Source organism: Brienomyrus brachyistius, unplaced genomic scaffold (genome assembly GCF_023856365.1).
Source record: "Brienomyrus brachyistius isolate T26 unplaced genomic scaffold, BBRACH_0.4 scaffold59, whole genome shotgun sequence".
Taxonomy (NCBI): Eukaryota; Metazoa; Chordata; class Actinopteri; order Osteoglossiformes; family Mormyridae; genus Brienomyrus; species Brienomyrus brachyistius.
The window spans coordinates 1,435,992-1,449,803 of NW_026042334.1; the positions used below are offsets into that span (position 1 = coordinate 1,435,992).

Below are 13,812 nucleotides of genomic sequence, written 5' to 3' on the forward strand. Positions count from 1 at the left end.
AACATGCTGCTTGTGCCTGTCATTAATTATATCTGGGTTTCTGGTGTTTACTGGTATAGTCTTTGCCAGTTATTCCATTAGTTGGCCAACTCTGACCTCATCTTGCCTAAAACTTCCCCCCTTCCTCTCCCCTAAGGCTGTGTCAGGGAAACTGTCCCTGGACACCCTGCTGCAGATGTCCGGATCCCAGGTGCGTGACACAATGAGGAAGCTCGGCTCCAGCGCAGAGGAGTGCTCCCGGATCACTGCTGCCCTCTCCTGTCTGAAGAGCGCCGCTGAAACAGGTCTGTGCTGGGGGGGGGTCTCTGCTGTGTGATGATCTGTGCCTGAGTCACTTCCTGCAGGAAATGTGACCAGTGCTGTTCGCAGGAAGCTGTGTCATGAGGTAACGCTGTATTACTCGTGCAGTGACAGGTCGCAGCGAGGCATCGTGCGGTTCTGAGCGTGACTCGTTCGTTTGACTCCCACAGGAGGGGAGCTTAGAGACGATGGTCTGTGGATGGAGTCTTTGCGAAGAGACAGCGGCACCTCGGTTTCCACCGACCAACTGTCGTGCCCCGTGGGGTTCCTGCGGCCCCATAGCCCCTCCCCTCTGGCTCGCCCTGCTGGCTCCACCCCTTCTCCGCCCTTCAACCCTGGCCCCCAGCTCCGATTTGTGTCTGACAGCCTGGGACCTCAATCCTATGCCGACGGTCAGCTCGACGCCTTCCTGCCCTCCCCCAGAATGCCCCGTGCCTTTGGCCAAATCGCCACGCCACCCATCACCCCACCATCCAAGAGGCGGCCCCAGCTGAAGCCCCCCCGCACGCCGCCGGCCCCATCCCGCAAGCTGCTGCACTTGCTGCCAAACATCACGCTCACACGTAGCCGGAGTCACGAGTCGCAGCTGGGAAACCGCATCGAGGAGCCGGTCGCTAACAAGTAGGTCACCTGGAAGTCAGGCGTCTCTGAATCGCAGGTTGGACCCGTCTGAGCCAGTATAACTGTTCGATTCCCCCCCCCCCACTCGTGTAAACTTGGATATTTCCAGAACTTACACTGTCAATAGATGGTCTCCTTGTTGGTGCTGTTTGTAGTGACATTACCTTTGACAGTCATGGGTTCAGATTCAGCCCATGGAGTGTGTGTGTGTGTGTGTGTGTGTGTGTGTGTGTGTGTGTGTGTGTGTGTGTGGGTGCTTTGTAGCGAGCTGCTGTCTTGCTTCGACTGTACACTGCCCCACGTCCTTCCAGATTCTAGACCTGTGAAACTTAACTGGGTAGTGACCCTATACTATTCTGGTAGGGCCCCTAACTGGGTGCACATAACAAGCTGTATTTTGCTTTACAAAAACACAACAACAACCCTGTGACCGTTCAGGTGTTCTGATCGAAAGCTGGCAGACAGTTAGTCCGGCTGAGATGGAGACACTGCAGTTCGTTTGGGCTTAAATGGTCGCATGGGGGTCTCCCGTTCAGCAGGTGCACGAAAAAGAACAAGCTCTTGCTGAAGGTGCAGATCAACGGCAGTGGCATTGTGTGCGAAGACTCCCCCTCGCGTTCTCCGCTGCTCTCTGTCCGCACCCCGGGGGCCATCTCCACCCCTAATACAGCCTCCTACACCCTGCCCGCCACCCCCACGCTCCTGGAGGAGCGCCTTATCGTTAAAAGTGAGTGCGTCCTTAAAATATCTGCTGCTTTCCATCCAGGACACACCCCCACTGCGTCCCTATTCGCTATGTCGATGGCGACATAGAACTGCACTGCTCATGTTGTTGCTCTTTTCCTTGTTCTATGTGCTTTTTCATGTTGGTGCTAAGCAGGCTCTTTAATCAAATGTAAAAGTATGCAAATACCAATTCAGTGTGTGCCTGTGTTGTCACAGGGTACTTGGGCAGATGTCGCGATCCCAGGTTTATGTAGTCATGGGGATTGGCGTTGCCTATGTGCTTGTACGTTTGGAGGCCAAGCGTTACTTAAGGAATGGCAGTGTGCCCGTTCGCAGCACTGTGCGCGCACACCCCCATCCGGCCTCACTGAACAGCTGGTCCGGCGTGAAAGAGATTCGATTCGCTTGGCTTTTGTTCGAAAGGGACATGTGTGCCTTTAAATAGGCACCGTTCGTGAAAATGACAAAAGTTGTCTCCTTTGTCCATCTGTTATCACGATATTACGGTTGATTACTGTATACACACACGCACGCACACATATATACGCACACGCACACATTATATCACACCCTGAGGACAGTCCCCAGTGTACAAAACTGGAAACTGGAATACCGTATATAAACTTTAATGTTATTGTAACTGGCAACTGAATAAAGACTTATTAGTTTTATATTTGTCATGCAAGGAAAAAATGCTTGCAAAATAGGCAGCATCGTTTGGGGTTCCTTAGACAAGTTGCTTGGTTTCTCTGGACCTCCTGTCGTGTGCCATTCACCCCTGACCACTGACCTTTAACCCTGCGTCCTCCTCGCCCACCCCCTCAGATAACCTGCTGCTACACAGGAGTTCCCCGCAGCCCGTGAGGAGAGACATAGATCTGCCTGTCACCCACAGGTGAGGAGGAGCTGAAGGTTTCGTCGCAGACACTGCATGGACCCTTTTCAGTGCTGCCCTCTCATACTCGCACTCCCCTGAACTCGCTCTTGCTTTTTAAGGTTTTCCACAAAGTCCTGGTTGTCCAAGGTTTGTGAGGTCTGCCACAAGAACATGATGTTCGGCGTCAAGTGCAAACACTGCAGGTAGAGTGTGGGCGGTGCCGTTCTTAGTTGGCCCTGATTGGATAGCAATCATGTCAGTCCTAGCATTGTGTGTCTTAATTGGTGCTCCTATCTCTGCAGGTTAAAGTGCCACAACAAATGCACAAAAGACGCTCTTCCCTGCAAAATATCGATTATTTCATGTAAGCCAAAAAGCTTTCTTTTCGACCATAATTTCAATGCTTGAGAATCAAAAAAATTTATATAAACACCCATTAATGTATGCATATTGGTAATGTAATTGATTGATTCATCAATTGGTGGGGAGATGTCTGCATGGGTTAAGCTGTCATGTAAACTAGCTGCATTGGATGCAGTAATTCTTCAATAACTTAACAAACAAATCAATAAAGAGAGGAATTTTGATAATATCACCCGATTTGCTAATAATACCAGCCCCTTCTGCTGCAATTTAGTCCGAAAGATCCGGAGGACGGAGTCTGTACCGTCAGACATCAACAACCCTACCGACCGGCCTGCCGACGCCCCACAGTTTGGAACGTTACCAAAGACGCTTAAAAAGGTAAACACCTATGTTTGCTGGCCCGTATGACAAACCGGGTCTACGCGAATTCAACAGAAGAAATGTCACAAAGCCTCAGATTTCATCATCCATAAAGTGTTTTGCGTTTGATAACTGTTGTGTAGTCGTTTCTGAACACAGGACATTAAGTTCGTCTTGTACCTTTCTGGTAGCGCCCTCTACTGGGTGCATATGAGAAGTGTTTTTTTTTTTTTTTGCTTTACAGAATGGCCATGTGACCTTTCGGTTGTTCCGTTATCCGCTTGTAAGTGAGGTGTGTGTCCCTCTCTCCCTCAGGATCACCCTCCAGTTCACAACCAGCTGGACTCCAGCAGTAACCCCTCCTCCACCACTTCCTCCACCCCCTCCTCCCCTGCCGCCTTTCAGCAGAGCAACCCCCCCAGTGCCACGCCTCCACCCAACCCTTCACCCAAGGGTTCCCGTGACAACCGCTTCCACTTTCCCGGTGAGTCCTTGCCAGCACCCCCATCCATGTTTTGCATGCTCTCCTCCTGTAGGGGGGGGGGGCACCTTGCTGAGCTCGGATGAGTATCTGCTCTGTCACTTGATCCTCTTTAACAGCACTAACATAAACCATACAGCGGGCTGCTGGAATGTGGGAATCTGAGTCACTAACTGCCTCTCTAACCTGGTATCTGATTTTCTCTCGCTCTCTCTCATTCTTTCTATCTTTCCCTATGGTGTTTTTTTTTTTTTTTTTACCTCCATCTATTTTCAAGCCGCCTGCTACTTTCAGCACAGACAGCAGTTTGTCTTCCCCGGTGAGTTCATGTCCTGCCCATGTAAGGTCTCCATATTTTTATCAATGTGAAGGCTTGCCCCCCTCCTACCTGTTGGCAGTTTGTAGAACCACACCAGAGTTTGCTTCTCTGAAATGAAACTGGCATGCTTTGACACTTCCTTGTCACTGTGTGGTCTGCTGGCGTTCATCTTGCATAGCTGGGATCTCGCCCTAGTAATGAAAGTGAGCAACATCCCCGGTCTGACCCTGTGTCTTGCCTGGTGTACAGTGTTTTCCACACTCTTAGCTAAAGCGAATTCTGCCAGCATATTTGTAGAATAGCTGACATGCTTTTTATTTACAAAAATACCTTTATCCTCATACAGATGTCCCCAGTTCACCACAATCTGTAGCTTTACATTCAGAGGGATATCTGGACTCTGGGTAAGTCATGACTCCTCGTGTTGTTGGTCTGGTCTTTCATGGGAATCCTCAGACATTCTTCTCTTGTGAAAAATCTCTTGTGCATGCAATGGGGGGGGTCATGTGATTACACCTGCACTGGAAGTTCCCAGGCCCGGCGAGGGCTGAAGGCCTTGTTGTAAAGCCTGTCGCCTGCCTCCTCAGGGAGGCGGAGAAGCATGGAGATGAGCACGGATTGCAGCTGGAGGAGCATGAAGAAGCTGCGGCAGGGGTAGGTGGGTGTGTGTGTGTATTGCGTGATTGAGTGGCATTTGGGTGAGATTGTGACCTGGGGGGATATAAAGCCACAGAAGGAAGCTGGGTGGGGTGGGGAGGGGAGGGGCTCAGTGCATTAATGCTGAGGTTTTAACGAGAATCAAGTCCTACAAGAATTCCTGGCAGCTTCTCTGTTTGTAGCCAAACTATGTATCTGAATCAGCGGAAAGCCGGAAAACGTTATCTTGCTCATGATACGTCCTCGTCGTGGACTTCTATGAAGGTGTCCATCCTGAAAACGCTTCAGAAGAACCATAGCAGAGTTCCTGTGGGTCAGTATGTGGGTGTGCTTGTCTCGCAGGGGGAGGACGAGGCAGACGAGGATGAAGACCAAGGAGAGGATGGGGAGGGGCAGGAAAAAGAGAGCTCGGAGGGCGAAGGTGAGGGAGATGAACTGGACGACCTGCCCAGCTCACGGGGCGGCCGGTGGAAAGGCCCCATCTCGCGCAAGGCCAGCCAGACCAGCGTGTACCTACAGGAGTGGGACATCCCGTTTGAGCAGCTGGAACTGGGCGAGCTCATTGGCAAGGGGCGCTGGGGCAAGGTATACCGGGGCCGCTGGCACGGCGAGGTGGCCATCCGGCTGCTAGAGATCGACGGCAACAACCAGGACCACCTGAAGCTCTTCAAGAAGGAGGTGATGAACTATCGGCAGACGCGGCACGAGAACGTGGTGCTCTTCATGGGGGCCTGCATGGCGCCTCCACATCTGGCCATCATTACCAGGTGAGGGAGGGGCTCAGCTTGGGGACTGAGAGGTGTGGTACATAGGTGTAGCTGTTTGGGGGGTGGTGGTGTATGTTCTTAAAGACCCAGGATAAGCTTTTCCTGATGTAATTCTTGGGGGAAGAATAGCTAGGATTGTAGCCAACTTGGAATGATTCGTATTAAATAAAAATGTCTGGCAAGTAACAAAGCAAAGTAAGAATTAAAAAACTGTCTGGTCACCAAAACCGTCTCCCTGTTTATTTCTCAGCTTCTGTAAAGGACGGACACTGTACTCTGTCGTGAGAGACGCCAAAAATACACTGGACATCAATAAGACCAGGCAGATCGCTCAGGAAATTGTGAAAGTGAGCAACTGGCCCATACAGTAACAGAGAGAATTTTTTCTTATCTTCTCCTTTCATTTCTGTAAGGAGGACATCTGACGGTACTTTTTATTCCTCAGGGAATGGGCTATCTTCACGCCAAGGGAATCGTCCACAAGGACCTCAAGTCCAAGAATGTGTTTTATGACACTAACAAGGTGGTCATCACTGATTTTGGGCTCTTCGGGATATCGGGAGTCGTCCAGGAAGGAAGGTGAGGACTTGCTTTGGGCCTCTTTGGTTCGGAACCGCTATGCTAAATGGTAGCCACTACCCACAGGTGGCAAATTGTGTTTTACGGTAGTATCCCTGACTAATGGTCAAAGAAATGCATCAGTCCTTGAGAGGGTGGTCCATGTGTGTCCGTGCGTCCATATGTCCAGGCGGGAAAACGAGCTGAAACTGCCCCATGGATGGATCTGTTACCTGGCCCCGGAGATTGTGCAGCGGATGGGCCCGGGGAATGACGAGGACCGTCTCCCGTTTTCCAACGCCGCCGACGTCTATGCCTTTGGGTATGATCAGATGCCCATAGTTTCTGAAATAATGTTAAGGACTTCACATCCAGCAAGCTCTGTCTTTGATAAAATGAGATGACCGGCTCTCCGCTTGCGTCTCCTAGCACCATCTGGTACGAGTTACAGGCCCGGGACTGGCCGATTACCAAGCAGCCCGCAGAGGCCACCATCTGGCTGGTTGGCAGCGGAGCGGGCATCAAAAAGGTGTTGGCCGAGATCAGCATGGGCAAGGAAGTCACGGTGAGAGCTCCGGTCAATGGGCCGGGTTGGGCGTCTGAGGGGGGGAGAGTAGCAGCGTGGAGCGGGAGGCTTCCTGGGAAGCGGCTGGTATGCGATGGCGCCGTCCCCAACCGCAAGTCGCGGTTTCGCATCTGTCAGACGTGCGAAAGAAGCACGCTGCCAGAAGACGCATTTCACACGTACACACGGGTGTGAAAACGAACTGTGTTAAATGACAGCCCACCTGTTCTGTCCCCCACCCCCCCCCAGGAGATCCTTTCCGCCTGTTGGGCCTACGATTATAGCGACAGGCCCAGCTTCAGCCATCTCACCGACATGCTGGAGAGGCTGCCCAAACTCAACCGCCGGCTCTCGCACCCGGGACACTTCTGGAAGTCTGCAGAGTATGTATCCTAGAGGCGGGATGGCAACACACTGGACACTGAACGCAGACCCCCCACCCGGCCCCAGTTGTGCTGTAGTCTTGGGTGCACGGCCCATTCAGGACCGCAAGCAGAGAGTCGCCATATATATGTTTCCGTCATTGGTGATTGGGGTGGGGGCTGCTCCTCGTGAAAAAACCGGGATGCCCCAAGACCCCCCACCCCCAAATCCCAAGTGGGCACCCCCCACGTCGTATGATGTACAGTACCTGAAGCCTTTAGTGCTGATGATCTGCTCGACTCTACGCCAGGAACGGACAGAGATGGTCTTTCTTTGAACGGACGGATACCGTGTAACGGACTAGTTAAAGGTCCTGCTGCATTCTGCTGAATTTTAATTTTGTTTGGGGGGCGGAGGGCGGGTGGGGACGACTAAAACTTAACCGAAACTTTTATGATGTGCTGTTTTTCTTGTCTTTTGTACCATGGATAGTCTGCAATGGAATCGACTGTACTTTTAAACACAGCTGTGAAACCTTTTTCGTTATAGTTGTTGTTATTATGATTAAGATTGGGTTTGGTGCCACATAAACCACTCTGTCCCAGTGCTGTGACACCCACGGATGTGTGAATCGACTTACCCTGGCCCAGCATCGGCTTCAGACCTGCTCTTCCCGGAGGCATCTCCAAGCGGCTTCACACACGCGTCGGGGCGGCTGCATGCCAAGAGCAGTTCTTGCCAGACTGGCCGGTGGCACCAAGACGGGCACTAAAGAAAAGGAGATGGGGGAAGAACAGTTGAGCGGAACCGAAGGTTCTGGATATGGTTTCTGTTTTCACAGAAAGTCTTATTTTAAAGACCCCCGGCGTGCGGCGAGTAGCGGGGGCAGTGCGTGTGAAAGGCACCGTTTCTGTGCAGTGAAGCACACGAACTGTCCCACCCAGCATCCTTGGATTTGCAGCCTCGGTGACGTGACAGTGTGTGATTCTGGGTTTTCCTTTTCCTCGTTTTACTGTATGTTTGGTTACACTCCTCTTCTGATTCCCCTGAACGGGCGTTTAATCAGATAAAGCTCCACCTTATGACCTTTCTCAGACTTCTCATATTTCCCCCCTAACTTTCTGTTAACACCTCACATGCGGTTGCTCTGAACGCTCCGTCACTAACCTCCTGATTCTTTCCCACTAACCTCCGCCTTCACCTCTCTTTTTTTCTCTCCCTCCTCTTCCCGTCTTTGTCCCCCCCCCCCCCCCCCCCCGTCTCCAATCCCGCCCCGATGTAGGTTGTAGCCGGCAGCGCGAATCGCAGGCAGAGCCTGGCACGCTCCTGAAGCTGTAAACCTGACTTGTGCATCGCTGGCAGAGAGAGGCAGTGCTTCTGATGGGAATCTACATGGGGTGGGGAGGGGGAGGTGGATTCTGGGAATCCTTGTCTCAGCCCCTTACCAGCACAGACATTTTTTTCGTTTTTAAGTACTTGTTTGGTTAATTTTTATTAGCCTTTCCTGCTAGGTTTCTTCTCAGCTGCTGACGCCGGCCACTTTATTCATATAAATGTTCTGTTTAACGTTCATTTTCTCAGCCGCTGCAAGCCTACCTCTGTATCCTGCCTTCACTTTGCCAATTGTAGCAAATGGCCTTGCTTACCTTTTTCTTTCTTCTTAACTTCCCGGGTGTGATAGCCACGCAGTATCGGACCGGCTCCAATTCGAAGCCTGGCTTCCTGACAGGCCGTGGCGCCGAGACTGATGGAAAGCTTTTGGCAATAAAACTCATCTTTCCGTGGGGATTTTTGACCAAATCCCACTTCGCCCGCATACTGCCCCCTGGTCACATGTTACGGGGGTGGGGGCACTTCCTGTCTTCCTGTTTCTTCCTGTGTTGGAGTCGCCAGTGCAGCGAGGCAGTTGGCGGACGTGTAGCGCAGTGCCAAGAGGTCTGTCTGGTTATACAGCGTTTTGTCCACAGGGCTGTTGTTTTTGAGACTGTGGAGCGCGTTCTCTCCCCGTTAGATGATGGGAGGCCACTGAGCACACGTGTTTTAAAATACACAATTTAAAAACCATTTAAAAAACTAATAGCAAGTGGGAAAAAACAACTACAACTTGTGGGCATGACAGTGTGTGTGTTTTTTTTTTTATTACCTCTTTCATTACCTCTTGTGCACTAGTGTTGTGTGTGTATGTGTGCGTAAGTGTGTGCGCGTTTGCATATCGGCACATGATTGTTACAATTACCCAATGGCTACCACGTGGTTGAATGTACTGTTTGGGATAACTAGGGGTTAACTCTTGCAGTTTTGGAGAAAATCTATAAATATATAAATATTGTTTTATTTAATGTACAGCTAACATAATTCTTTTAATATTTGTATAAACATTTTATATTTCACTGTAACATCATAACATTTTAAAATAGGTACAACTTCCCCAGCAGTGTACAGATCTTTATGTATTTTTTCCATGTACAAAATAGTTAAACATAAATTATACATTTTTTAGAATGGGTCAATGTTTTTTTTATGTCATGTAAGAATTCATATTTTTGTATTGCATGTGGCAGCCATACTGTACACCTAGGTTTTGTTTCCGTTCTTGAAAGACAATAAAGTCTCCTCACGTGACTCTGTCCTCCTCTGTTCTAAAATGGGTGGTAGCATCAGTCTGTGACCAAAGGAAGCCATGCTGGAAGTTGGAGCCCATTGACCGGAGGCCCGAGTCTGAAATGACGAGGAACAACCTGTGAATCTCAGGGGTCTGACACAAGAAGGTTACCTCCCTTTGTCTGTTGCTAGGGAGGTGCTCCTTTTTGAAACAATGCCGATACAATGCCCCACCCCCACCATATACGAGTAACAACTGCACTAATTACCGCTATTATTTGTGTTTGTGACAGGGTGTTGGCCACCACTATCACCTTGCCTGGTGCGTAACTTGGCAATTTTGAAGTCTCTGACACTGTAGCGGAACATTGTTTAAGTTCTTTGTGTTCATGATTGGTAAATACTTAGTAGATACTTCTTAATTCTTAGCTGTATTTCTGTCCATCATACAATTCTGACCCCATGCAGAAGGTTCCAGTATCTTCACGCATTCAAAATCTAACACAACATAGTTTATTGCCAGAGGTAGCTTGGGAAGTGTCAGGGTCAGCACCCATCTGTCCCAGGCTTTTGTGCCTCCTCCCCATTTTGCCAGCAGGTGTCACTGTCCATCCAGTCCTCCCTGATGTCCAAGTCCTTATTGTGTTTCCTCCAGTTCCCTGCACTGCTGCATGACTGTCGGCTGAGCGTGTGATTACTAAACCCTGTAGCCAAATCCAGCTGCTTTTGTTTTTGTCTTTAGTAGATTTTGTTCCTTAGTGTTTCTTTTGTATTAGTTGTATTAGTTGTTCGTTGTTACTCGGTTCGGCTTCTGTGTTTGTATTCCTGCCTTAGTTCAGTTCCTGAGTTGATCATTGTGTTGGAAGTTTAGATGTTATTCTGTTCTGTAGTATGAGTTTGTGCTTTGTTCCCTTGCTTCTTCTTGCTCCCTGTCTTGCTTTGTTCCTGGACCTTATTTCCTTGTCATTCCTTAACATTAGACTTAACATTAGACCCGGTCATGCATCTTGCAAGATAACGGAGGCCGCAACTACGACAACGGCTTCCGTCATGTGGCAATTGTAGATCAAAATCACATGCCACCAGAGCACAGGACTACCCTGCTTGCTAGCAAACAAGCCGGAACTGTGGAAGAAAAATCATTTTGCTAAAATGTGTCACTCAGCTCCCCCAAGGCTGGACGGACACGTTTCCCGGGTCTCAATCACCATAATACACCAGGTGATGGTGGGGTCCATAAAATTCAAGTCTTGTACAGTCAATATAAATGGAGTGTGTCTTCACCCTACTGAACGTTAATATGTACCATACCTTCTTCCATGACTTACCATTGTCCAAGCCCGTTGCTACCTTGCATGGTTATTGGGATTCCAAAATTGATCTGTTCGGTTCCATTGAAGTGACGGTTAGCTATGGCACCAAGGTGTTGCCCTCCTTCATTTTCCACATCGCATGCCGAGGGGCAAACTTAATGGGGCTGGAACTGCTGACTGCTTTGGGATTTTCACTAATAGACACAGGAGGCGCTGCCATCCTGACTGCTGCTGTTGGACACCCCTGTTTGAAGGGCTGGGCTGCCTCTCAGCATTCGCCCATCAGCCACTCATTGACCCCTCGGTGACTCCGGTAATTCAGCCACTGCGTTGCGTTCCACTAGCCTTCAGGGACGGGATCTCCACTGAACTTCAGCGACTGCTGGATGCCGGAATTATCGAACCAGTTGATGCTTCACCATGGGTGTCTAATCTAGTTGTGGTCCGAAAGAAATCCGGTGCTCTGCGCGTCTGCGTGGATCTGCGCGTGGTCAACAAATCAGTAATCCCGGACAGATACCCATTACCAACACTAGAGCAACTCATAGTGCAATTCCATGACTCCACAATGTTTTCTACGCTGGACCTCAGAGAAGGCTATCTCCAGGTGTCCCTTCACCACGGGAGCAGAAACCTCACGGCCTTTGTAACACACCTGGGTGTTTTCCGTTACACTAAGATGCCTTTTGGCCTTAGCTCTGCCCCCTCCTTTTTCCAAAAGATCATGGCCTCAGTCCTGGCGGGTATACCAGGTGTAGTCATTTTCCTCGATGATGTGGTGGTACATGGTGTAACCATGGACACTCATGACAATCACCTCTGTGTTCGAAGCTCTGGCCAAGCATAAGCTCACCCTTAACGCTGACAAGTGTGTTTTTGCTGTGCCAGCCATAGAATATGTAGGCTTTCGTCTGTCTGCTGGGGGCATTTCTCCCCTTCAGTCCAATGTAGAGGCCATCATCTCCGTTCCCGAGCCCACCGCAGCTGCTCAGCTTGCCTTCTTGGGCATGACGGGGAACTACGTGAAGATCATGCTGCAGTATTCAACTGTACCAACCCCTCTACGCCAGCTGCTAAGAAAGTATGTGCCATGGGTGTGGTCCCCAGAGTGCGCTGAAGTGCTACGGACTCTCAAAGCACAAATTACCACACCTTCGGTGCTATCACACTTTGACATATCCAGCCCCACTGTGGTCACTTGTGATGCCTCAGCCACTGCCATTGGGGCTGTACTATCGCAGGTGCAGGATGGCATCGAGAGACCTGTCGCATTTGCCTCTTGGGCCCTCAACCAAACTGAGCAACGGTATTTGGTTGGGGAGCATGAGGTACTCGCCTGCATCTGGGCATGCGAGAGAATGCACCTTTACCTGTACGGTCGCCACTTCACATTGAAGACGGACCACCAGGCCCTGACAACTCTGCTGTCCTCTGCAGGCACTGGCCACAAGCCCCTGAGATTGCACCGTTGGTATGATTATCTACGCCAGTATAACTACACCCTGCAGTTTATACCAGTCCGAGATAATGTCGTTGTGAACCTCATATCTCGATCAGTTCTTGCCCTGGCTCTACCCACCTGCATGAACCATGTCGAAAATGAGATCATGCACATGCTAAACACTCCACTCCAAACCACTGTCACCCTACAGGACCTAAAAGCATCCTCAGAACAGGACCCAGTCCTCTCCCAGCTCTGCACCTAGGAGCTGCTAGCCTTTCCCTGTGTCAGGCAGGAGCTCTCGTGTTGGAATGACTCATGTGTAGCATGTGGCTTTTGCACGGTGGTCCTAGATACCCTCCAAGCCTTGGGAACACCTGCAATCAGACATATGTGGTGAGTTTCTCGGGCTGTTGATTAGCACTATGGCAGCCTAACTCGACAATGTAGCTCAACCTGACAGAACACCGACACAGCTGGGTCTAGCGGCACCGCTGACGGCAAACTTCACAATAAAACCTCCGGGACCTTTTGACTTTTTCGAAACCGCAGGAATGGAAGAAGTGGATCCAGAGATTCGAGCGCTTCAGACTAGTAAGTAACCTGGCTAATTCCGCTGAAGCCAATCAGGTAAATACGCTGGTAAACTTCATGGGTGATGAGGCTGACAACGTGCTACGGGGGTTCGATTTAACCGGCGAGCAGCGCCAGCAGTACAATGCAGTTGCAAGAGGACACGTACTTTGTCCCAAAGAAAAACATGATATGTGAATGATCCAAGTTCAATAAGAGAGTGCAGGAACACTCAGAATCAGTGGACTGATTTATCATGGCTTGTTATGCATTCGTTGAGAATTGTGAATATGGAGCACTGCATTATGAACTTCTCTGAGACAGATTAGTGGTGGGTCTTAGGGATTCATCATTGTCTGAGCGGATGCAACTGGATAAAGACATCACCCTCACGAAAGCCATCATAATGGCAAGACAGTCGGAGGAAATAAAAAGGAAACAGATTGACCTGAAAGGGGAGATAGGCGCAACCAAAAGAGCCATCGACACAGTGCAGGTTAAGAGAGCAAAGCAACACAAGGATAAATTCAAAGAACAGACACAAGGACAACTAAAAGTCACAAGAACTGGGCAGAGCGTGACGGGGCATAAAATATGTAGAGTACAGAATACCACAAATCTGGTAAAAGAGGAGATTATGCCAAGGTCTGCAGGTCAAACTGCACAGTGAACAAGGTTGCAGAGGACACGCACGAGCTGATTCCCGGAGAGGTGACTTCCGGCGACTACCCATGGATGGCCGACATCAATGTAAGAGACTGTCAGGGTCAGCTCCTGTCGTCTCAGTCTTTTGTGTCCCTTCCCCGTTTGGCCGGCAGGCATCGCTGGCAATCCTGTCCCTCCTGTCAGTCTTTGTGTTTTCCTTGTTCTCTATCAGCCGCATGAGTCAATGTGTTGAGCATGTGGCTACCTGCAAATCCTTTT

The 13,812-nt window shown here is 50.0% G+C and overlaps 1 protein-coding gene across 5 annotated transcripts in view; it reads left to right on the forward strand.

Annotated features, from left to right (window-relative positions):
• The window catches only part of ksr1b (kinase suppressor of ras 1b), a 34,981-nt gene extending 25,399 nt beyond the window's left edge, over positions 1-9,582 (forward strand). For 2 of the 5 annotated variants that reach the window (XM_049001497.1, XM_049001501.1), the window contains 17 exons: positions 137-284; positions 471-921; positions 1,458-1,648; positions 2,473-2,542; positions 2,644-2,727; positions 2,827-2,888; positions 3,162-3,268; positions 3,566-3,734; positions 4,009-4,050; positions 4,397-4,454; positions 4,638-4,704; positions 5,050-5,474; positions 5,725-5,821; positions 5,920-6,053; positions 6,223-6,354; positions 6,462-6,597; positions 6,847-8,236. In XM_049001497.1, the coding sequence (XP_048857454.1) occupies positions 137-284; positions 471-921; positions 1,458-1,648; positions 2,473-2,542; positions 2,644-2,727; positions 2,827-2,888; positions 3,162-3,268; positions 3,566-3,734; positions 4,009-4,050; positions 4,397-4,454; positions 4,638-4,704; positions 5,050-5,474; positions 5,725-5,821; positions 5,920-6,053; positions 6,223-6,354; positions 6,462-6,597; positions 6,847-6,993 (2,520 nt within the window). In that variant the 3' untranslated portion in view covers positions 6,994-8,236. The other 3 variants (XM_049001499.1, XM_049001498.1, XM_049001500.1) reach the window with 3 other exon arrangements.
• Positions 9,583-13,812: the final 4,230 nt, after the last annotated feature.